This window comes from Neomonachus schauinslandi, chromosome 9 (genome assembly GCF_002201575.2).
Source record: "Neomonachus schauinslandi chromosome 9, ASM220157v2, whole genome shotgun sequence".
Lineage (NCBI taxonomy): Eukaryota > Metazoa > Chordata > Mammalia > Carnivora > Phocidae > Neomonachus > Neomonachus schauinslandi.
The window spans coordinates 138,398,218-138,420,228 of NC_058411.1; the positions used below are offsets into that span (position 1 = coordinate 138,398,218).

Sequence of the window (22,011 nt, forward strand, 5' to 3'; positions counted from 1 at the left end):
TTGTACACCTATGTTCATAACAGCATTAGTCACAGTAGCTAAAACACAGAAGCAACCCAGTGTCTATCAACTGATGAATGGATAAACAAAATGTGGTCAGTACTTGCGATGGAATATTACTCAGGCCTGAAAAGGAAGGAAATTCTGCAAAATGCTACAACATGGATGAACCTTGAGGACATTATGCTAAGTAACATAAGCTAGTGACAAAAAGATAAATACTGTATGATTCCACTAACATGAGGTGCTCGAAGTAGTCAAAATCAGAAAGACAGAAGGTATCATGGTGGTGGCCGGGGGCGGGGGAGGGGGCGCGGGGAGTGGGGAATTACTGTTTAACAGGTAAAAAGTTTTTTGTTTTTTTTAAGATTTATTATTTATTTATTTGATAGAGAGCATGCATGAGAGAGAACAAGCAGGGGGGAGGGGTAGAGGGAGAAGCAGGCTCCCCACTGAGCAGGGAGCACGATGCGGGCTGGATCCCAGGACCCCGGGATCATGACCTGAGCTGAAGGCAGAGGCTTAACCGACTGAGCCACCCAGGCGTCCCAACAGGTAAAAAGTTTTACAAGATGAAAAGAATTATGGGGGGGGGTCGATGGTGGTGCTGGCTGCAGAACAGCATGAATTTATTTACTGCTACTGAAATACACTCTTAAAAATAGTTAGGACAGGGGTGCCCGGGTGGCTCAGTCATTAAGCGTCTGCCTTCGGCTCAGGTCATGGTCCCGGGGTCCTGGGATTGAGCCCTGCATCGGGCTCCCTGCTCCGTGGGAAGCCTGCTTCTCCCTCTCCCACTCCCCCTGCTTGTGTTTCCTCTCTCACTGTGTCTGTCAAATGAATAAAATCTTAAAAAAAAAAAAAAAAAAAAAAAAGGTTAGGACAGGGGCACCTGGGTGGCTCAGTCGTTAAGCGTTCATGGTCCTGGGGTCCTGGGATCGAGCCCCGCATCGGGCTCCCTGCTCCACGGGAAGCCTGCTTCTCCCTCTCCCACTCCCCCTGCTTGTGTTTTCTCTCTCACTGTGTCTCTCTCTGTCAAATGAATAAAATCTTTAAAAAAAAAAAAAAAAAAGTTAGGACAGGGTTGCCTGGGTGGCTCAGTCGTTAGGCGTCTGCCTTCAGCTCAGGTCATGATCCCGGGGTCCTGGGATCGAGCCCCGCATTGGGCTCCCTGCTCAGCGGGAGGCCTGCCTCTCCCTCTCCCACTCCCCCTGCTTGTGTTCCCTCTCTCGCTGTGTCTCTGTCAAATAAATAAATAAAATCTTGGAAAAAAAAATGGTTAGGATAATATATTTTTATGTGTATTTTAACTCAATAAAAGAAAAAATGACCAACAAAAGAATATATAAGGAGGTGTATTCACAGGATGGAATACCGTTAACAATAAACATGAAAGAACTGCAGGGCACAAGGCAGATGGATAACAAACAAGACACAAAGGAACATATCCAAAATGACTTCATTTACATAAAGTTCAAAGCAAACAAACTAAACTCTATTGAACAAGGATGCATACAAGGGTGATACAACTCTAAGTGAAAATAGGTAAGAAAAGATGACCAAGATGACCCCTGCCGGTCCCCAATCTTGGCACGACCTCAAATCACCTTGGGTTGGCTGGGGGAGCTTTGAAATCTACCCCCTCCAGGCTCCGCGCCCAGAGGTTCGGATTTCACTGTGTCTGCAGTGCGGGCCTTGGGCATGCCCTTCCAGAGCTCCTTAGGTGTCACTAACACGAGGACAAAGTTGACGACGCGGCTCTCTGGTGAGGGCAGACGCGGGGCCTCTGGGGTGCCGGCCATGGTTTCCTTGGCTGGGGTGAGGTTCACTGGTGTGACTGGATCATTAACTATACATTCATTTCACGCCCTTACCCGTGGCTGTCAGCTCTCCCCTCTCTCCACAGCACACACGTACGTGTTCCAGAGCCCACAGCTCACGGCCCTTACTTGGAGCTGCTTATCTACAAAATATTCCACACGGCGGGGCCGATCCAAGCTGGTCGTGTCCTTGTGGCCAAGCTGTCCATATTTACCTAAAGGGAAATGAGCCGCTTGGCCATCCTCCCCCCTGGGCCTTGGGGCTTTTCCCCTCCAGGAAGGAAAATCAGCCCATCAACCAAAGTGCAGGGCTTGAGCCACCACTCCGCTAGTGTCTGCTCTGGAAATTCAGGAGGCCAGCACCACAGAGCCTTCGGGGCCACGCTGCCCCCCAGGTCCCCAAGAGGCAGCTGCCACCAGCCACGCCAGGCAAGATGTTCTTCCAGGTTCTCTGCTCCTAACCCCAGACCCCAATGCCAGACCAAGAGAGGTGTCATAAATGCTGCCTAACTCTTCCCTCAAGACAATTTTTCAGAAAGATACACGGGAAGTACTAATATCTACTTCTCTCCCATGTGGTCTCTGACTTCAGTGCGCTTAGATCTGTTCTAGGCAAGGGAATACGCAGCATTTCCGTCCCAGACTTCCCAGGGGTCAGGCCGAGGCCCCTGCTTCCGCCTGCTGCATGGTTGTCGTCTCCTGCCCTCTGCCCCCGGGTCCCTTCCTCCCCTGGTTTAAGCATCACACAAACAAACCTTTTACTTACCCCAGCCCCAGGTGTACAGCTCGCCAGTTCCTACAACCAGAAGGACAGTAAGGGGCTGTCACAAGGCATTTGTCTAGCATGACCTGCCACGGTCCAGAGCCAGCACCTTCTAAGTGTCCTGAGCTCTGCCTGGCATAGCACAGCATATTCTCTAACAACTGTCTAATCACACCCGGGGCGGGAGAGGATCCAGGTGGAAGAAGTTTACCTTCCTGGATGCCAACTGGTCAGCCGGGCTCTCACAGCTACCGAGTTCAGGAGGCTTAGCACCTGGACCGCTCGGACCAAGCGGCCGGCAAACACTAGCGTCCTTCCAGAAGGAGGGGCCTTCGCGGCCTGACAGCTGGGGGGCTACCGTTAAAGCCCCATGGGGGTTGGGGCTGTTTTCACTGAGGGAGGTGGCTACTCAGTACTTGTCAGAGACACTCAAAGTCAAAAGTTTTTAAGGGGATCACAGCCTTGTCTGCAGCACCAGCTAAGGGATGGGGTGGAGGCCTTCCTGCTCCATCGTCAGCCGCCCGCCCAGCCCCACTCACTTGTCACCACGGCTGTGTGCCGGGAGCCACAGCTGGCCTTGACTGCATCTGCGCCCCCGGGGAGATCCAGTAAAGCTGGGAAGGGCTGGAGGGCTATGAAGGGGGCCGGGGCTCCATCCTCACTCCCGCTGGGGCCACCTTCATTCAGTCCGCTGGCTTCAGAGAAGCAGCAAGAGAGAGTGAGGAGGATCGTGACCGGTAACGTGGAGCACTGGCTACACCTTAGCCATCCAGGACCTCAGGCGGCACGACAGCTCCATGAGGCCCCTGCCATCGACACCACGGCTGCCGCTCCCAGACCCCGCGTTCCCCAGAAGCGCTGGAGTTGACAGGTCAGGGGGAGTGCGCTGAGGAGGCAGGCATCAGCCCTGCCATACCCCCATCCCTCCCCAGAGCCCGGAGTCCTACAGAGGGTCCTGGGGTCCCAAGGATGTCCCGTGTCCCTTCTGAGCCCTACAAAGTCTCAGGCCAGCATGTGGCCAGGAGTCAGGAAGGACAGAAGCATGCGTGGAAGAACTGACCCTCACCTTCCCTTGCAACTGTCTTTCCATCCTCTGCCAGGCTCCTGGTGGGCAAGGCCAGCTGCCCGGACTCATTCCAGCCCCAGATATAAATATCCCCAGTCTCTGAAAAAGAGATGCAGGGGACCCATTAAACAGACTGTGAACCGCACCCTCACCCTCCTAAGGCCCCTGAATCCGTCCAAACGCCCACATTACCCACTAATGCTGCCCCACCCAGGCAGCCCTCCGGCCAGTGCCTCCCACAGGCCCCAGCAGCTTCCTGGTCTTACAGGCTCCCTTCCCCCTCAAGTGCTTCCGGCATCCTTTTTTTTTTTTTTTTTTTTTAAAGATTTTATTTATTTATTTGACAGAGAGAGAGAGACAGTGTGAGAGGGAACACAAGCAGGGAGCGTGGGAGAGGGAGAAGCAGGCTTCCAGCCGAGCAGGGAGCCCGATGCAGGGCTCGATGCGGGGCTCGATCCCAGGATCCTGGGATCATGACCTGAGCCGAAGGCACTTAACCAACTGAGCCACCCAGGCGCCCCCGTCCTTTTCTTTAAAGAGGGTCTCCTGGATCTTCCTCTCCAGTTTCACTTTTTCCCTTTGTTGATAAATTGCCCCCGCCCCACCTCCCACGTGTGAACCGGCCGAGCGCCATCTTGCACAACGCTGCCATGACAACAGTTCGGAGACCTGAACTAGGCCTCCTTGAGAACAGCCCCCAGACACACTTTCTTTTTTTAAGTAACACACATAATAGACCCTAAGAACACCCTTGGGGCATAAGGTCCTTGGATCTGCTCTGGAGAGGGAACAGACACAGAATTATTCTCGAACATTCTCCTCCTGGGTGTTCGCCCAGCACGGGCTCCCAGACTCTAGGGCTATAAAAGCAGGTCTGACGGGAGGGGGCGGCGGTCACAGCTGTGTTGCAGCCGCCCAAGACGAGTCCGGAAGCTCCCTTAGTAAACCGTTTCTTGTCAAGCTGGACTTGTGGACCTTTTTCTTTGGTCTAGAACTCCTTTGGAGATTGCTTCGCATAAACTTAACTTTCACAGAACACGCCACCACACACACTTCAGAAATGTATCCCTGGAAATTCCCAACGGCCTCCGTTTCAAACCCACTGAGCCCACGACACCCCTTTCCTCAGCCCCACCCACCACTGGTCCCAGTGAAGGCCTCTTCTGGAAGCTCTCACCTTCCTTGCCTCTCATGTAAAAATTCACTAATGACAGCAGCTCATTTTTATCAAATGTTTACTTTGTGCCAGAATTTTAAGCACTTTTCAAATATAATCATTTAATTATCAGAAGAGCCCTACAGAGGGTTATAGAACAACATCCCTGTTTTATTCATGAGAAAACAGGGGACACAAAGAGGTGAAGTGCTCCGCCCAAGGTCACAAGGGGCAAAGTGATGATCTGAACCTAGCAAGTCTGGCCTGAAGCATCTGTGCTCCAAACACTCTAACAAACTCAAGACCTCAAATTCCTAGCAACCTGAAGTGGGAGACTTCCCATCTGGCTGTTTCTAGTCTTCTCTTCCCGTCCCTCCCGTCCAGTAGTTTCCACGCGTGGCTGCCAAGCCAGACCCATGACAGGAGACTGTGGGGGTGGTGGTGCAGGCACACGACATTTTTAAAGCTGCCCCCCCCTCCACCCCCGGGGACAGAAGCGGCAGCCAGAGCCCCAGGTGCAGACCCTTGCAAAGACCACCTGCTCCCAGCCTCACCCAACAGCCTAGCAGTCAGCTACAGCTGGGGGGCCTGCCAGGGCGGTGGACTTACAATCCCAAACGAAGGTCCTCATTCTGGGCTCACCCTCACCACCATCATCCTCCCTGTGGACATCTGCGTGTCTGTGTGCCACACATCATGACCACCTGACGCCCTGCACCCTTTCTCCTCCATTCTCCTCAGCTCAGCTGCCCCCTCACCCCTTCCTGCGCCCTTGCGGAGTGTTTTAGAAACGCAGCCCTGGCTGGAGGCGGAGGCCTGGGAGAGGTAGGGAGCCCACCATCAGAAGACAGCAAACATTGGGGCGCCTGGGTGGCTCAGTCGTTAAGCGTCTGCCTTCAGCTCAGGTCATGACCCCAGGGTCCTGGGATCGAGCCCCGCGTCGGGCTCCCTGCTCAGCGGTGAGTCTGCTTCTCCCTCTCCCACTCCCCCTGCTTGTGCCCTCTCTCGCTGGGTCTCTCTCTGTCAAATAAATAAATAAAATCTTTAAAAAAAAAAAAAGACAGCAAACATCTGCAACAGTGCGAGTAGGTAATAGCCCCGGCAGAGGGCTGACTTGGAGAGGCACTGAGGAGTCCTGAAAGACCTGGCTGGTTAATATGGGATGAACGTGGAAGGAGGCCTGGCTAGACTACCCACCAACACTGGAAGAGGAGGAAGAAGGTTTGGAGCCTAGGAGACCTTGAGTTTGTCCAGAGAAGCACTATGTCACTTACCACTCACACACACGGAGTGCCAGCCACCGGCGGCCACCTCAGCCATGGGAAGGCCCTGCAGCGCCTCCAGCAGTCTCGGCTCCGACTCGGCCTCCAGAGTCCCGTGGCCCAGCTGTCCGTGCCTGCGCAAGGGAGAGCCCAAGCGGGTCGTCCTCCGCTTCCTTCCCCAATCACACGCGCGGGCCCCCACTCGGAGCCACGTTTATCTGCCCCCGCCCCGCGCCCCCATCCGGCCACGCCCCCCTCACCTGCCCTGGCCCCAGGAGAACACCTGGCCCGCCTCGTCCAGCAGCAACGCGTGCTCGGCGCCCAGCTCCAGCCGGCGCGCCCGCAGCTCCGGGGCCAGAGGCCGGTAGAAGGGCGGCCGCGGACTCACGTAGGCGCGCGCGCCGGGCAGCAGGGGCAGCGCCCCGGCCTGGGCCTCAGCGCCCGCGCCGTCTGCCCCCTCGGCCTCCGGCACCAGCGTGTGGGTCCACAGGGGCTCCCCGCGCAGCGCGGAAGCCGGCGCCCAGGCCTGCAGCTCCGGGCCGGCGCGCAGCACCACGAGGAGCGCCTCCGAGGCCCACGCGTCCCTGCAGCCGCCCGCCGCGCCGCCCGCCGCGCCCGACAGCTGCACCTGGCCTCCACCTGCGAGAGCAGAGAGCGGGCTGGGGAGCGGCCGGGCCACGCACCCGGGGCCCGGGGCGGAAGCGGAACGGAGGGGGGCGCTCACGGGTCACGACGGCGGTGTAGCTCCAGCTGGCGCTCACGCGGCGGACGTCGGCGCCCGCGCCCGGTGTCCGCAGCGGCTCGGGGCTGTGCACCTGGCGCCCGCGCCCCGAGCCCAGCGCCTGCCCGAAGCCGCAGAAACCGAAGCCGAACCAGGACCCCCGGCGCTCCTCGGCCATGCTGGCCGCCACCTGAATGGGGTGGGAGGCGGGACAGGGTTAGGAATCCCACCAGACTGAGGACGATTCTGGGCTGCCCAGAATGGGGGCACTTGCCCTGTCTTCCCTTTGACTCAAGCAAGCTCATTGCTCCACAGAGTAGGCACCAGGTATTTAAGCCGGACGGTCCCGCCCCCTGCAGCCTCTCCCTTGGACGCTGTCCTAGGATGTGAGCCCCTCCGGCTCCCAGTGTCAGGCACATTATCCCATGTCATCTTGGGAACCAGAATTACCCCCATTTGACAGAGGAGACTCCCAGAGAAAGTAACCGTTACACAATCACATAACTTAGGACCAAGAGGGGCAGAGGCCGAAATCAAGGCCCCCCCGACTCCACATACAGTGCTCTTCCCACCAGGGCAAAGCAGAGCGTTTGGGAGACAGCGCCCTGTGCGGGTTCAACCAACTCCAGGGTTCACGTGTTTGCCTCTGTGCCTGTGTCCTTGGTCCCTTTACTTAAGCTTTCTGAGTCCAGTTCAGTTTCTTCAGTTTTACAAAGGCAGGGGATAGGAGAGGGTGCTGTCTGTACGTACCTTGTAGAACTGTGCGGAAGAGATGGAAATAAACGGTTCACGTACTGGCACATATCACGACAGGCACAAGGCAAGTACTGGCTTATTAAATCCAGTACTTAGAGTTGATTTTAGAAAGTCCAGTGGTAGTTACTGGTTTTCAAGGGACCTATATAAACACAATTTCAACTGGACCTCACCTAGTCATTTATTCGTTCTGCAAGCATTTATTGTTGCCTTCCCTTGGGCGGATGAGAAAGACGGCTGTCTGCCCCCAGAGAGTTCACACATAAATCGGGAAGCGAATACACTGTCCCGTGGTTACAAAAACAACGCCCCTTTTTCCGTACAGCATGTTCGGCTTTGAAGTCAGCTATGGGGCCCCTCCTGAGACCAAAGCTCCTTGACCCAGACCTGGGCTCCTGACCCAAGGGGGCCTCTGACCTTGATCTTAACCCTGTGCCCTCCACCCTCCTCGGGCAGCTCCTCCCGGCGGGCAGTCTCGAGGGAGCAAGAGCGGGGATGCAGGGCAGCCGCGCAGGACCCGGGTGCCGGCCGCCGCGGACTAAATGTTTGAAGAGCCGCCCCCCCGGGCCAGGCGCCCATTGGCTGCCGCAGCCTCCCCGGGCCAATCGCCGGCGAGGGCGGTGACGTCACCGCCCGGGGCGGGCGGTCGCAGGGCGGTGCTCACCTCGGTACCCGCAGTCCCGGCCGCGGCCTCTCCGGCCCGAGCTCTGTCGAGCCGGCCCGGGGGTGTGCGCTGTGCCGCTGCAGCCTCGGGTGTGAGGTGGGGTAACCTCCGGTGGGCGCGGACCCGAGGCAGAGGTGGGCCGGACGGTCCCGCCCCCTGCAGGCCCGCACGGAGCTCGGGTTAGAATCCGAGCTGCAGGGCTGGCGAGGAGCGACCGCGGCGACACGGGCAACCCGCCGTTCCCCTCAGCCGCGGACGGCGGCAGCTCACGACCCACACGAGAGGGTGTGACGCCCAGCCGGAAGCAGTCGTACTAGGCGGGCGCGTCGGCGAGTTTGGCCTTCCATTGGCTCGGGGCCTGTCACTCGTCTCTGCGAGCCAATGAGCTTCAACCTGGACTCCCAGAACGGAAGCGGGTTCTCGCGGCTCTCTGCCCCGGCGGGCGGTGGAGCTCTCGCCCTCCCCTGGATCAGCTACAGGATTTTTCCGTGAGGGAAGAGCAGGCCAGGACGACACACGAACCCCAAATCCAGCGCACTGCCCAGTGGGGGCCACTGGGAACGCTCAGTACATAGACAAGAGTATTGAAGGACCAGCATCGACGAGTCCAAAGCCATTTATTCCCACGCGACTGAAGAGATTTTTATTAGCTGCCTAGGTTTACCCTGATCCTCCAGCAGGATTAAAAAGCGCTCAGCAGGCTCCAGGGTGAGGAACCCGCTGGAGTCCTTCCGTACAGGTAGCTGCGCTGTGGAGCTCGGCGGCGCACAGCCAGGTCCCTGCCTCCGGACGGGGAGCACGACTGACTTGCACGTCCTCTTTCTCAGAGGGCCGCCGTGCTCCGCTAGCAGGCTCGGGTGAGGCTCCTTGCTGGTGCGGCTGCCTGACGTGCCCTTCCCAGTGCCGGGAACGCGCGGCCGGCTTAGGACGCACCCTGCCCGTTCCTAGCGGGCTACACTACTACAGAAGGCCCCGCCGCGGGAGGCTGGAGGCAGTGCTGGCGCAGCAGGGCCGAGACTGACCGGGGTCCCTGATTCCGCAGAGGACATCAGGGGCAGCTAGGGAGGAGAGGCCAGTGTGCAGCATCCCAGCCCCCAGCAGCCAAAGCTGTGTCTGCCCTCACTCCTCCGCTGCAGCAGGTAGCGTGTGCGTGAGGCAGCCCCTCACTCTCCATCCCGGTTGGCTTTGATAAGCCCGTATTCCACGGCTTTCCCCAGGCAAGCCGCAGCAGCTCTCCTGACGGGGCTCTCCTTGCCCTTAGCCAGGACCGACAGGATCTCCAGCACCTCGCTCTCCATGAGGGTGCCGGCGATCTCTTTCGAGGCCTCCACCATGTTCAGTGCCACCACCACACCCCGGTGCTGCAGCTCCTGGTTGGGGCTCAGGAGCAAGGCCTGCAGGATCTCCAGCCAGTGTGTGGTCTGCGGGAAACAGGGCAGCACCACCACCGAGCGGCAGGCTCAGACCTAGCAGGAACACTCCCACGTGCCCTGGGATGTCCCCCCACCGGCCGCCATGCAGGGCGTTCCAGGCCCACGTCCCCTCCCCCGCTGAGAAGAGGCACTGACCACTTGGGGGACGCGGCTGCAGAGCGAGGGCCGCATGGAGGTGAGCATGGCCAGGCCCCCAGCAGCGGCCCGCCGCAGCAGCTCATCCTCCTCTCCGCTGTACAGCACCAGCAGCTTCAGCCGGTCATTGCCCTTGGCTTCAAAGAGGTCCTGTACCTGTGGCCAGAGGAGGGGAGGGGACCGAGTGAGCTGCGGCAAAGCCAGGCGGCGCACAGGTATCTCTGCGCACCTGCCTGTCAGGACCACCCGGACCCGCTCTCACCTCCTTGCTCATGGCCAGGTTACACATGCACTCCGTGGCTGCCCGGCGGATCATCTCGTGCTCCTCGAACATGTAGCCCTCAATCATGGGCACGGCCTTCTCTTTCAGGATCTTCTGCCTGCGGGGCCAGGGTGGAAAGGTCAGCAGCCTCAGAGCTCCTGCATCCACTTCCCCCACCCCCGCATCCCCATGCATTCGAGCCCCGGGTCAAGGACCTCTCGGGCAGTGTCCAAAGACCCTCCTGCACCAGGTATGAGCTGCGGTGGCTCCCAGCTTCTTCACCAGGCCTAGGAGGTAGCATGGGACCGTGGAAAATGCTCTAAGGTAGGAGTTCGGAGACCGGGGAGCTGGCGACAGTGCTGCTAACATCTAATATTTAAGCACTTACCCTGACCCAGAGCTTGGACTCTTTCTTAATCCTCTCCACGGCCCTACGGTGAAGGTGCAGGTACGCTTACTATTACTATTTTGCAGAAGAAGAAACCGAGGCTGAGTGCAGACAGGGAGCCCAATGTCACCGTTCTCGGTAACAGCTGACGCATACCACTTGGCCACGCTGCTGGGAGCGAGCCAGGTGCCACGTACTCGGTGATTCTGCGTGTATTTTCTCATTTAAAGCTCACTACCACTCCTGAGGTAGGTGCTACACCCATGCCATTCCACAGAGGGGAAACTGAGGCACGGAGCAGCACTTGTTTGCGGTTACACACTAGCAACCAGTGAAGTCAGGACGTGAACCCAGGCGGTCTGACTCCAGAGCGTGCACTGGTGGACCGAGGTACAAGTCAAACCTCCTGGCCTGTCTCCCCAGCTACAGAGAAGCCCCTGTGAGGCTCAAGTCAAGCAGTGACCGAAAGGTGCTCTTCAAACTGTAAAGTGCTGTCCTGGGGACCTTACCGGAGCCTCTCACTGATCCCCGCCAGGTTTGTGAGAGCCATGAGTGCCTCGAAGTTCTGCAGGCCTGAGCAGTTGAGGTGCAGCAGGGAGACAAGGGGCCGGACCACCTCATAGATCTGTAATACAGCCACCTGTTAGGGCCACTCATCCAGCCCCCACCAACCCCACCAACCCGAAGGTGAGAGGCCACCTCCAGACGGAAGGCGGCCCTCCCCACCCCAGGGCTTCCTGTCTGTCCCAAGGAGGAGCCACAGCCCGGGTCAGAGGCCATCAGGGCCCAGGGAGGGGTGGAGGAGAGGCCAGGGCTGGGGCAGCAGGACACGCACCCGCTCGCCAGGAAAAGTCATCTCCGGGTTGGAGGTGATGGTGAGCTTGGCAAGAGCCTGGGCTGCCTTCGTCTGCCCCACGTCAGTGCCTTCCAGGGCCAGCGGAAGCAGAGCCTGTGGGGACAAGCCGAGCCGTCAGGGTCTGAGATGTGCCCTGGAGGGTAAGGCCCAAACCACCAGCCCGGTCCTGACGGTGGCACGCTCACCTCTCTCCTCCCTCAGGCCTGTCGACACTCCCGCCCAGACCCTCTTCCTCTCTCCCAGGCCTCTCCTCAAGCTGCCCAAACTCTTCCACAAACACTAAGGGCCAGCTGCGGCTTGGGCTGGGCCGCGGGCCACGCAGGCCAATGACACATGAGAAAGGAGAGTCCGGATCTCGATGGGCACAAACCTGCCCCCGGCAGCATGGCTCTCTCAGCAGGAACACGTTCCTGCAGGTTCCTCATACTGTGTTCCAGCCTCGTCTCTGCCGTGGCAGCCACTGCGTCATGCTTTATAGACCATCGGGAAGGAATCTGGAAGGCAGCTTACCTTGCCCCCGCCCTGAGCCACCACAGTGCCACGGTCCTCTACCTCGTCCACCAACGCCAGGAAGACCCTGCAGGGAGACGGTGCGGGTGGGTGGGGGGCTCTGGGCGGCAGCTACGCGGGCGGCCCCCCTGCTCCCCTGCTTCCGAGTCAGGCAAGGTCTGGCTCACCTGGAGAGCAGCTCCCGGCAGGCACTGGTCAGCACGGGGCTCTCGGTCTTCACCATGCACGTCATGGCCGACACCACGCCGGCCTCCAGCAGCTTCTTCACCCGAGCCCGCACGAAAGCCGGTTTATCCTGGGAAGGAGGCAGCTTAGCAGAGGGGCCCCAGCTGACTGGACAGGGAGAGGGAGACCCTCCTCACAGCACCAATTGATGGGCGGGAACACAAAGGGAAAGAAACCCGCTTAAACGGGAGGCTGCTGCGGAGACCCCCAAAGCCTCTCAGCGGCTCCCTCACCTTGGGGTGCTGCTCGGGCACATGCTGCTTGGCGTACTTGGCCAGCTCCACCATCTTGGGGTCAGGCTCCTCACAGTCGTAGCTGTTGGTGCAGTTCACCAGTGCCGAGGCCACCGCAAAGAGCACTGACCTCTCCTCGGACTGCGCGCAGGAGAGGGGCAGTCAGGCGGCCGTCCCCGGGCCTCCACTTCTGCCCTCAGCTCCACCACCGGGGCAGCAGGATGAATGTGGGAAGCTCCCAGGCCCACCCTGGCCCCAGACTCTTGGGAGCTCACACACTCAACTTCCCTAACTCCCCTAGAAACACTGTCCTGCCCGACGCGGCCGGTGCAGCCCCGCAGGCCCAGGCTACGGAGCGGCCATGCAGGCTCCCAAAGCTCCCACCCTGGGGCCATGAGAGCCACTGCCCGAGACCTGCCAAGAAAGCCTGGTCGATTCTAATCGCAGGTACTGTTCCCAAATGACTAGAGGAACCCATGGAGCTACCCTGCTGAGCTGGAACAGAGCCTTCAGGGCAGCCTCATCTTCCACAAACTCTTCCTTCACGTCAGCGTCGAAGGTGAGGTAGGCCAGGCCCTCCACTGCCCAGCGCCGTGTGCCTGCGTCGATCTGGTCATTGCACAGCCACCTGGGGACACGCAGGGTAGTGGGCAACCATCAGAACTGGGGGGCTTCCCCTCTACACACGAAGCAGTTCACGTGGCAGGATCCAGGAGGGTCTGCCTGGGGGGCAGCAGGGTAGTGGGGAGGCCCCATCCTCCACCCAGACCCTCCTCTCGAGGCCTAGCTGACAGGTGGGGAGCCATGGCAACACCAAATAACTCACTTTCGACACTGCTTGGCCAGTTTGAGAGTGGAGCCTTCAGCAAACTGCTTCATGCTGAAGTCTGTCCCTCCAGCCGAGCCGAGCTTACACAGGCCCTGGAGGAAGAGGTGAGAACCAGCCGTGGGTCTCTAGGGATGGAGGCAGAGCTGGGCTCCTCCACACCCGGCATGGGCTCTCTCCCCGACATTCTGCCAGGCCCTCTGGAGGCCATGCACATCCCTACCAGGCTACTACCTAGAGCAGTTGGCAGCAAATCAGCTACTGGGGCGGTCAGGTGACACACATCTGGTAGAGACTGACGTATTGTCCACTGTGCAGTCCTGGACCCCAACCCCCCAGATCTGCACTGGGATTTGCTCTGTTCCTTTCCATGTCATACAGAGCTCTTTACAGGTGAAGCTAACACGTGTGCGAAGACAGGTGCCTCAGGCAAGGCAAGATCCTTCTGGGACGGAGACACCCAGGACTAAGTGCCCTAAGGAGGAGGACCAGCTTTCCCGAGGTGCAGCAGGCTCAGGGAGGCCAACCAGAGCCCAAAGCTCCAGCAACTGGGGCCACCTGGAGGCTGAGCCTTTCTACACGGCCCCTCCACCCGGCCGGGCCAACTAGCCTGGCCCAGCAGTCCCCATCTTCCATCATCTCCTCCTGAAGCTTCTCCCACCGCCTCCAGGGGGCAGCATGTGCTGTCCTGCATTCTCGGGGGGTCCTCTCTGGACAAGGCTCATGTCCCGGACTTGACCATGAGCCCTGTGGTAGAAGGAGCCAGGGCTCATGCCTCTGGCCTCGACAAGGCCCTGCATATCGCATATTTTCACCAGGCTGTGCTGGAGCCACACCCTGACACACCAACCACCCAAAAAATGCCCCTGCCTGCCAGTGGGCCTGCCCAACCCAGGCCTGCCCGGCTCACCACCAGCGCCCGGATGCGGATGCTGTCCTTCTCGCTGCGCTTGTACAGGTCCTTCAGCAGCGAGACGCCGTTGGCCGTGATGAATGAGGCCCGCTTGGCCTTCCCGGCCGCGTGAATCAGGGCCTCCACGGCCACCAGCTGCTCCTCCTCCTGCTCGGAGGCACACAGGGCCATCACGCTCTCCATGACGCCGCTCAGCTCCAGGGCCCGGTTGCCAGCTTCACATGGGCCCTGCAGGAGGCAGGACACCGTCTGGATGGCCTGCAGCTTCCCGGCCAGCCCTTGGCCCTCAAACCAGCTCCTGAGGGGCACAGGGTAACAGTGGTCACACCAAGGCCGGCATGAAGGGACTCTGCTTCCCTCCCTCCCCGTCCCCCGGCCCGGCATCTGCACTACCTGGGCAGGAACAGCAAGGAAAGCTGCCCCTGGGACCTCGGGCACATGCCCCTGGGCACTGGCGGCCCATTTTCTCTCGCTAAGGTTTCGGGCCTCCCCTGATCATACATCTGACCTAGGTTACTCTCGCGCACACCACTGTTTAGCTCCTTTCCTGCACTTCTCACGATCTGAAAGTGCTCTTATTTCAGGATTTGTCCTCAGTCCCAGCTGGAAGCTCCTTACGGGCTGGACTGTCGTGCTGCCCTGCGGTGTCGGAACGCACACCCCGAAGTGCTCAGTATGCACAGCGCGCGCTCGAGACGTTCGCTGCGGCGTAGAATGGAGGAAGAACGTCCCCCGGGAAGGCCACTTGGGAAAAAGAAGTGTGGTCCCTGCGAGGCCTCCCCAAGGCTGCTCTCCTGGTTGAAACCCTTTCACTGTTGCCCCTCCCCAAGGAGCGCAACCCCGTCGGCGCCCCTGGCAACGGGCCGCGGGGCCGGCTCCCTTACTTGATGTAGTTCTCACACAGTCGGTGGAAATTCTCCCTCTCGGCATCACACTTCAGGTCATCAAAAAGCTTGCTGAGCAGCACGGAGGCACTCATGCGGCTGTTCGTGGTCACTGCGAGCTCCCCGGGAGGCTCCTGCACAGAGCCCCCCACCTCCAGAATCTTCTTCAGGCCTGAAAAGACACACTGCTATGGAGGCAGCAGAAAGCAGGCAAAGGGAGGAGGTCCCCTGGGAGGGGCACGGACAAGCAGGGCCTCCCAGAGACGAGGGTACACAGCGTGGACAGCCGCGTGCAGGGCAGGCTCGGAGAGCCCTGGGGGCTGATCCACCGCCTCCAGGGATAGTCGTGGCGTCAGGGAAGGCCCGTGGAGTGAGGACTGCATGCTGGCCCTGCCCACGGGTTCCTCATCTGTAAAACTAAAGGGGAAAGTAACATCCAGGCTTCCCAGCATTATGGGGACACCAAAAGATGAGCACCCGATAAACGTCCTCATGGAGGGACTTTGCCAAACTTTCCTTATCTATTTTTCAAGGGAAAAGAAAAGTATCAATTGATTACTATATATATGTGTGCACATACGTACATATGTATTTTTTCTTAAAGATTTTGTTTATTTACTTGACAGAGAAAGAGTGCGTGCAAGCACACGAGTGGGAGGGGAGGGGCAGAGTGAGAGGGAGAAGCAGACTCCCTGCTGAGCAGGGAGCCTGACACAAACCTCAATCCCAGGACCCTGGGATCATGACCTGAGCCAAAGACAGATGCTTAAGCGACTGAGCCACCCAGGTGCCCCAAGTTCTCTCTCTGCCCAATGCAGGGCTTGAACTCACAACCCCGAGGATCAAGAGTCGCATGTTCCAGGGGCACCTGGATGGCTGTCGGTTAAGTGGATGACTCTTGATTTTGGCTCAGGTCTTGATCTCAGGGTTGGGATATCGAGCCTTGAGTCTAGCTTTGTGCTCAGCGGGGAGTCTGCTTGAGATTCTCTTCCTCTCCCTCTGCCCCTCCCTGCCCCATCACAGGCACGCTCTCTCTCAAATAATAAATAAATCTTTAAAAAAAAAAAAAAAGAATTGCATGTTCCCACTGACTGAACCAGCCAGGCGTCCCAAGAAGTGTGAATTTATATAGTAAACTTTTCTCTGAGTCCAGAAGTAATGCACACTCACTAGGGAACACCTCAGATACAGAAAGCCGATCCAGCCTCCCCGCTGATGCGCTGGCAGGCCTGCTCGAAGTGCACGCATGTGCACACGGGCACGGCTGAAGGGTCTCACTCTGGGCCCCTGAGGCCACAGTGCAGGCCACAGGGTGCACTTCGGTGCAGACCCATGGCCGGGTACAGTCACCCAAGCAAGATGTAACAGATACGCTCAGTCTCCTTCCCCCTCTTCAAAACTGGTCACCTACCTTGGTCAATGACCCAGAGGGTGAGGCTGTTGTTGGGGTCCTTCAGAGACTTCCGGGGCACTGCTTTAATCAGGAGGGTCAGAGCATTGTCCCGGCCTTGGCCGGAGACCCCCACCTCAGTCAGTAGGTCCAAGAGGTTACTGATGAGGACCTTTAGCTCCCGGGCAGGATCTGGCAATGAGAAGGCATCAGTGAGCCCCACAGTGGCGCAGCCCTGCCTGACCCCTCACCTTCCCAATAGGCCAGGGAGACACAGGAAGGGGAGATGAGCATCCTGGGCTCTGGGCTGGGCTCCAGCCTTCCCCGTAGGTACCCTCATTGCTTCGAATCTGGAGTAAAATACTGTCACTGAGCCAGATTCCTGAACAACCTGCAGTGGCAAGTGTGGTCCCCCAAGAGCTGGCATGGCTGGCTCGGGCCCTTCCCCTCCATGATCGCAACACCCAAAGGACCACAGACCTGCTTCAACTCACCCACAATGATGGCACCTTCTTTGCCTCTGAAGCCTTTCTTGACGCCTTCCTTGAGGGCATCAAATATAACCTGCAGCAGGTGGCAGGCAGCCAGGGACACGGCTTGGTTTTCCACGCCCAGGAGGGAGACCACACGCCGAGTTCCCAGCACACTCAGGGTTGCCACCGTCTGGGTGGGAGAGAGGGGGACAGAGCCTCCAGTTGGTGCAGGGCAGCCACAGAGATCCCTAACTGTGGGTCGTGCGTATGGCCAGAAGGGGAAAAAAACATCTGGGTGGAAGGCCAAGTGGAATCAGGGTGGGCCTGACTGTGTGACCCGGGGTAACACCAGGTTTGTTTTGGGGGAACAGCTTCCTAAAGGAAACATTCCAGAGGAATCCACCACTACCTCTCCTCAGCTCGTCAGAGACAAGGAACACTGTGACCCCGGGAGCAGCTGCTTTGGTTCGTGTTTCCCCAGAACCCCAGAAGCCTGGACAAGCTCCGTAACTCCCAAGTCCAAGGACACCTGGTTCCTTTCCAATGGTGACCCTGAGGTTCTGTCTGCAGCCTGAGGATGTGGACATGCATGGAACAGACGACAAGGCCTCTCCAGCCCATTTCTAAGCTGGATATCCCAGAGGGTCACCTGGGATGGGCAGGAAGGCTAAAGGAGGTAGACGGAATTCCCATGGCTTTACTTAGTCCTGGGAGACCCAGAAATATAGCCTGAGTCTGGCCTAAAGGGCTCCACGGAATATCCCATAGCTCTATCTCTGATCTCAGAATTATGGGCACCTCTCAAAGGAACCAAGGGTTGAGCTCCTGTCCCCTGGTCCAGCCAGCTCAGGCAAGAGCTAGGGCCTGGACTTCACCAGGGCAAGACTGTTCTTGCCCAAGTGTCTGTGCTGGACATGTCCCATCTACACTGACAACCAGTTCAGGGTCAAGCCCCTCCTATCTGGTCCCTGTCTCGACGGTACAGATGCTGTGGGTGACATCACTGACCACGTCACTGGCTGGAGGACACCCCTGCAGGGGAAATGCCAGTTTGATGGTTAGGGAAGGACGGGGGCCCCTTTCCTTGCAACAGCTTGCTTTTACTGTACAATGAATGAGTCCAAACAAGGCGTCTCTGAGCCGGCTCCAGGAAAGCCTAGCTCAAGCCTACTTAAAGTACGGGCTCAGGGTGTCATTGGGCTGCTTCTGCTTTTTACAGGCCCCAGTTCATCCCAAATCATGATGGTTTTTTTGGAGCCATTTTAAGTTTTCCTCTCATTACATGTCTCCTTGTACTCTGCCTTCCGTTCTTCCGGGAACAGTGAGGGGTGGAAGGGTGGGTGGGTGGATGGAGGAACAGAGGGCCTGACTGAGGCAGTAACTGGCCCCTGGGCCCCACCTACTCGTGACTGGTGCTCGGAGCAGATGCCGACCAGTGTGCGCAGAGCCGCCAGCATCAGGTCGGCCTCGCCCGTGTCCAGCAGGCGTTGCAGGAGCTGAACCCCGTTGCTCTGGAAGATCTTCTCAGCCCCAGCATCCTCCCGGGCCAGCACCACCAGGTTCTGGGAAGCCTATGTCAAAGAAGTGCACCATCATGTGGACGCTGCACACGGCAGAGGCCAGGGCGAGCCACGAGCCTGAGCTCTGGACCGCACTGCTTCCATTTAGCAGCTGAGTGACCTTGTCATAAATGTAACCTCTCTGAACTTCAGTTTCCTCCAGTAAGTAAGCAGAAGGACACACGCAGGCCCCAGGCCCTAAGTTCTCGCTGGGAGCCCGGCTGCGTGGCCCGAGGAGCAGCATGCACCACAGCAGGTCAGCAGCAGCTGGGGGGCCAACACAGACTCACAGCGAGGGCACCACCGGGGTGGGGGGGGGGGCTGTAGTGGGAGTTCTGCCCCCACTCGCTCAGTCCAGACCTATACCTTTTGCTTCTTCTCGGTGCCCTTCTCTTGTGGGTCCAAGAGTATCTGAAACATCTGTTCCACTTTGGCATCCGTTGAGGACATGTATCGCACCTACAACAAGCCAACGAGGCACGGAGGAGGTCACTCTTTCCGCCAGAGACCGCGCATTCCCTGTGTGCTCCCTTCTGCTCCTCCCAGGGCCTGGCTCCTGTCCCTAGGAGGCACAGCCAGGACACCTGGGCTTCGGGCTCGCACCATGCCACCTGGGCGGGAAGAGACTCTCCTGGCCGCTTCACCCAAACGTCCCACGCCTGTTTTCCCTTCTAACCTACTTCCCGCTCAGGCGGCAGGGGTGGCGCCAGGGCTGAAGGGAAGGCAGCCTGTGAGCCGCGGGGCCACCCCCGCCCGGAGGTGCCCTCCATGTTGTGGCAGCATGGGTGCTCTGCCCGGGGCACTCAACCCAGCATTGACACCTGCAGCAAGGGAGTCAGCGGGCCACGAGGTAGCTGCAAACACTCCCTGGGACTCCAGAATTCTCTTTCTGACAACTTTTAAAAATCATCTGATTGAGCAAGATCATCACAGGCCCTCTCCCGACCCACGGCCCAGGGCATGGATGGTGGCACGTACCTAGCACGTGTGCCACTCCCCGCTTCCCCCTTTGCATCCATGGCGGACATGACCAACCAGTCATGCATGGAACGTTCTGCTAGGCCCACCAACCTGCTTCCTCATCCATCTCAACACAGGGCTCAGGCAGCTCCTGCTGACCAAACAGAGCTGGCATGGAGGAAAAAACGACCTGCTTTCCCAAGTCTCAACCTTTCAGTAAGGTGTTTGCCAGCGTATTACATGCTCTCACTGTGACAGCATTGTAACATCACGTGATCTGCTTAATTCAAGCTTGGTTGTGGTTCACGATGGGCTTTAGGTCCTTTTCTCCTAAAGTAACGTTTAACATATGTACTATACCAAGAATGTCTCTTTCTATACCATGAAGTTAATGGATGAAGCAAAATCTCTTTGAAAAACTCCATCAATCCCACTCCTTTCCCCAAGGGTCATGCTGTTATCATTTTGACGCATATCTCTGAAAATATTTTTCTTCAGATTTACACACCCAAGTGGGCCCACAGAAGAAACACGGTACTTTTGAGGGTGTACGTGGGGTACTGTTTCAACATAAACGGTATCATACTATGTGTGTTATAGCAAACTTGGCTTTTTTTCATTTAAGAAGTATTCGCTTTCTGGGGCACCTGGGTGGCTCAGTCGGTTAAGCATCTGCCTTCGGCTCAGGTCATGATCCCAGGGTCCTGGGATCGAGCCCCGCATCGGGCTCCCTGCTCTGCGGAGAGCCGGCTTCTCCCTCTCCCTCTGCCTGCCGCTCTGCCTACTTGTGCTCTATCTCTCTGTCAAATAAATAAATACAATCTTTAAAAACAAACAAAAAAAAGAAGTATTTTCTTTCCACATCTATACATGTAAATCTACCTATTCTCGGTAACTATGACATAAGAGTCCACAGTAAGGGCAGCACCCCACTTATTTAGCCATTCCCCTATTGCTGGGCAGTTAGCCAAGCTCCAATTTTTCATTACAACAAACAAGGCTGAAATAAACACACACGCCTGCTCGTGTACATGGGCAAGGTTTCTCCAGGGAAGACAGCAAGTAAACATACTGGATCACAGGGTACGCTCATTTAAAATTTTAAGAGCTATGCTCAGGCACTCCCCGAAGGAGCTGTACCAATATATACCAACTCCGGCAGTCATGAGCAAGCCCACCACTTAAGCGTCTGCCTCCCTTCTAGCAAAATGTATATACTTTTAAAATTTGCCAAACAGACCACCGAAAAGACAGCACCTTGCTGTTATTTCCATTTGCTTCTCCCTAACCACTAGCAAGGCTGAGCATCATTCCATAAGCTTGTTTGCCATCAGTATCTCCTGTGTTTACATCCTTTGCCCAGATCCATTTACCAGTGTCCCTCTACCACTTGTCAATGCCTCTCTCTCTCTGCCTCTCTCTCGGTCATTCGTGTACCTTCTCCTGAATCTGGCCTCCGATGTTCCTCAGGGCCTCCTGGAAAACTTTGTTCTTGGGCTCCAGGCTCACACATCTCTGCAGGTCGAGGACAGCCTGGTCAAGGCGGCCCAACTTCTCTAGGGCTTGGCTGCGCCGGTAAAGTGCTTTGACATCTCCTCCATCCTTTTCAATGGCTGAGCACAAACGGGAGCTCTGTCAGCACCCATGAGGCCACTGTCTCCAGGCAAGAGCAGTAGGGAAAGGTCTTGAGGGCCCGAGGAAGGTGGGGGGACAGATGTGGGGTTCAGTATTCCAGCCTCAGAAAGGTGAGGGTAGCTGCAGAGAAGGAAATGCCCGAGGAAGTGGAAAAGAAAAAAGGCAGAGGTGTTTCTGGGGCCAAAGGGAAAGGAAAATGTGAAGGTGCAGTGGTCCCAGAGTCCTTGCCCACCATTAGAAGCCCCACAGCTCTGCACCCCAGCCCACAGTCCCCTACCTTTGGATGCCTCGGTTTCTGCTTTGTCGTAATCTTCCTGTTAAGAAAAGGAACAGGAGCTTGAGAGGCTGGTCGTCTCCCTTTCAGGGCACTAGCTGGGCAGCAGGGCTGTGCCCTAGAGCCACTAGATTCCCCACCACCCCGAGGCCCAAAAGACATCAGACAAGTAAGCGCAGGTGGCCTGGGAAGGTGAATGCCCAGTCGGAACCCAAACAACAGCGAGCTGGGCAAACCGGACCCAGGGAGGGCAGAAGAAGAGCAGCCGGCTCCCTCACCAGCTTGAGGTGGCAGGCGGCCCGGTTTCGGTGCAGAATGGCCTGGTCCTGGGGCGTAGCACCCAGACCCAGGGCCTGAGTGTAGGCCGTCAGGGCGCCCTCGTAGTCCCCGCATTTGAACAGCTCGTTGCCCTCCTTCCGCAGCTGCTCCGCCGCGCTGGCCTGTGGAGGGAATGGGTGGAAACGTCGGGGGTGGGCTCAGGCCAGGGCCGGGGAAGCTGGGAGAAAGGAGACCGGGGGTCAGGGGCAAGTCCCGTGGAGGGCCAAGACTGGGGGAGAAGGAGGCCGGGGAACGGTCAGAGCAGGTGGGAAGTGGTGATGGAGCGGGAGGATGGGTACGCACCCCGGGGTCGACCGGCCGGGGCTTGGGGGTGCTTGGACCACTCACAGTCATCGCGGAGCAGGCGTCCAGGGCGCGCGCAGGCGCAGTCTCTGGGGCGGAGGGGGACCAGGCTCAGGAATCTGGCGTCTTCTGCCCCGCCCCGGTCTTGCGTCAGAGGCGGAGGCAGGGGAGGGGCGGGGCCAAGGCGAGAGCGCGCCGGTGGGCGGGGCTCTGGTGGGCGGGGCTC

At 58.2% G+C, this 22,011-nt stretch overlaps 2 protein-coding genes across 3 annotated transcripts; both read right to left on the minus strand.

Moving 5' to 3' along the window:
• Positions 1–1,776: 1,776 nt before the first annotated feature.
• On the minus strand, positions 1,777–8,254 carry RCCD1 (RCC1 domain containing 1). The gene is made up of 8 exons (XM_021680559.2): positions 8,209–8,254; positions 6,792–6,978; positions 6,328–6,706; positions 6,080–6,201; positions 3,650–3,748; positions 3,123–3,278; positions 2,587–2,616; positions 1,777–2,035 (listed from the first exon to the last, which is right to left on the minus strand). The coding sequence occupies exons 2-8, from the start codon at positions 6,964–6,966 to the stop codon at positions 1,884–1,886; spliced, it is 1,113 nt and encodes a 370-aa protein (XP_021536234.1). The 5' UTR covers positions 6,967–6,978; positions 8,209–8,254; the 3' UTR covers positions 1,777–1,883.
• A 555-nt stretch (positions 8,255–8,809) lies between these two features.
• Positions 8,810–21,965, minus strand: UNC45A (unc-45 myosin chaperone A). Of its 2 annotated transcripts, none has more exons than XM_021680561.1 (20): positions 21,831–21,965; positions 21,443–21,604; positions 21,168–21,204; positions 20,693–20,868; positions 18,662–18,754; positions 18,140–18,307; positions 16,758–16,926; positions 16,285–16,455; positions 14,874–15,045; positions 13,987–14,287; positions 13,077–13,171; positions 12,737–12,878; positions 12,251–12,391; positions 11,960–12,087; positions 11,793–11,859; positions 11,262–11,375; positions 10,936–11,051; positions 10,039–10,156; positions 9,777–9,932; positions 8,810–9,629 (listed from the first exon to the last, which is right to left on the minus strand). In XM_021680561.1, the coding sequence occupies exons 1-20, from the start codon at positions 21,834–21,836 to the stop codon at positions 9,372–9,374; spliced, it is 2,790 nt and encodes a 929-aa protein (XP_021536236.1). In that variant the 5' UTR covers positions 21,837–21,965; the 3' UTR covers positions 8,810–9,371. The 2 variants fall into 2 exon arrangements, with proteins under 2 accessions (XP_021536236.1, XP_021536235.1); XM_021680560.1 differs by having other exon boundaries at positions 21,786–21,836.
• Positions 21,966–22,011: the final 46 nt, after the last annotated feature.